Source organism: Lolium perenne, chromosome 1 (assembly GCF_019359855.2).
Source record: "Lolium perenne isolate Kyuss_39 chromosome 1, Kyuss_2.0, whole genome shotgun sequence".
In the NCBI taxonomy this organism is placed as follows: domain Eukaryota; kingdom Viridiplantae; phylum Streptophyta; class Magnoliopsida; order Poales; family Poaceae; genus Lolium; species Lolium perenne.
In genome coordinates this window covers 238,834,237-238,835,430 of record NC_067244.2, presented here as the reverse complement: position 1 = coordinate 238,835,430, position 1,194 = coordinate 238,834,237, and the positions used below count along the sequence as shown (strand labels likewise).

The 1,194-nt window shown below is 48.2% G+C and overlaps 1 protein-coding gene across 1 annotated transcript; it reads left to right on the top strand.

Moving 5' to 3' along the window:
- The first annotated feature begins 252 nt into the window (after nt 1-252).
- LOC127337218 (uncharacterized) lies at nt 253-739 on the top strand. The gene is made up of 2 exons (XM_071824872.1): nt 253-429; nt 530-739. Exons 1-2 carry the CDS (start codon nt 253-255, stop codon nt 737-739), a joined length of 387 nt encoding a protein of 128 aa, XP_071680973.1.
- Nucleotides 740-1,194: the final 455 nt, after the last annotated feature.

Here is a 1,194-nt window from a genome sequence, read left to right as displayed (position 1 = left end):
GGATTTCAAATAAGACATGCACAATTCTAGTAAAGGATTTATAAAACATGAATAAATACATGCATAAATTTGGAAAGACGATTGTTCATTCAATGGTATAATTAGCATCTTAAAATTTGAAGTGTTTTGGTTATTGCACGTTTCTTTTTTATTTAATTTATGTGTAAGCTTCAGTTAAGAAGAAATCAGAACGTGAAGCACATTCAGCCAACTTAGCTTCACTTCATAGCCTACACCGCCCATTCCGCCCCCATGGCGTTCTTCCCGCCACTGCACGTCGTGGAGGATGTGCTCGGATTACTCCAGCTCCTCAGCGACGGCGCCGAGTACACCTACCCTCCCCCGACCCCGACCCCGCCGCCTGCCAGCCCGTCGTTCAGTGGAAGGACGTCGTGTCGTGTGCCGTGTGCGAAGCCAGCAGCGACGTATGCAAGTTCCGCGTGTACAAGCCAGAGGGGGCCTCCTCCTCTTCCGGGGAGAAGCTCCTGGCGATCGTCAACTACCACAGAGGTGGGTATATTATGGGCAGCTAGCTTCAACACGCCCTGCTTCTTCGATGGACGGCCTCCAGCTCCTACCGATGCTCGTCAACCACTCAAGGAGAGATGGGCCGGGTAAGTCGGTGGAGCTCATGAAGTTCCAGGGGCAGGACCACGGGTTCCTCTCCGTCGAGCCGTACGGCAATGCCGGGAGCGAGGTGGTCTGCCTCAAGAAATGGTTTGACTACGTTGATCGTTAGCCGGATAGGTGGCTCGATTTCATGTTGCCTCGTGGAGTCCCGTGTGCCAATCAAGTTACAGTAGTAGGAGTATAACATGTGATGATTTTCTTTCTATTTAAAGGATCTTTTGCTACCTACAATACTATCCTATATCACTCACCCACGGAAGATCCACGCTAATTCTGGAAAGTTCTCCTAGCTCCTAGGTGGTTCACACAACTGAACCGGGCCAGACTTGATCTGTGTGACAGGAGAGGCGAATCCAGTGCACTCTAGCCGTTGGATTCTAAGCTGTGTTGATTGATGAACGGTAGATCTTAACCCATTATGACAAATCAACGGTAGAGAAGACTCCATGGCTGTTTTGGTGGGAAAGGGGTGGTAAATCTAAATTCAAAACTGCTACATTATAGTAGTAGAGAAAAAGGTAGAAAATCGACCTACGAATCTATAATTAAATAGGTTAAACTAGG

Coding starts and splice junctions, on each gene's coding strand:
- LOC127337218 (XM_071824872.1), top strand. CDS start 253: ATGGCGTTCTTCCCGCCACTGCACGTCGTGGAGGATGTGCTCGGATTA. Junction 430..529: donor CGAAGCCAGCAGCGACGTAT/GCAAGTTCCGCG, acceptor TATTATGGGCAG/CTAGCTTCAACACGCCCTGC.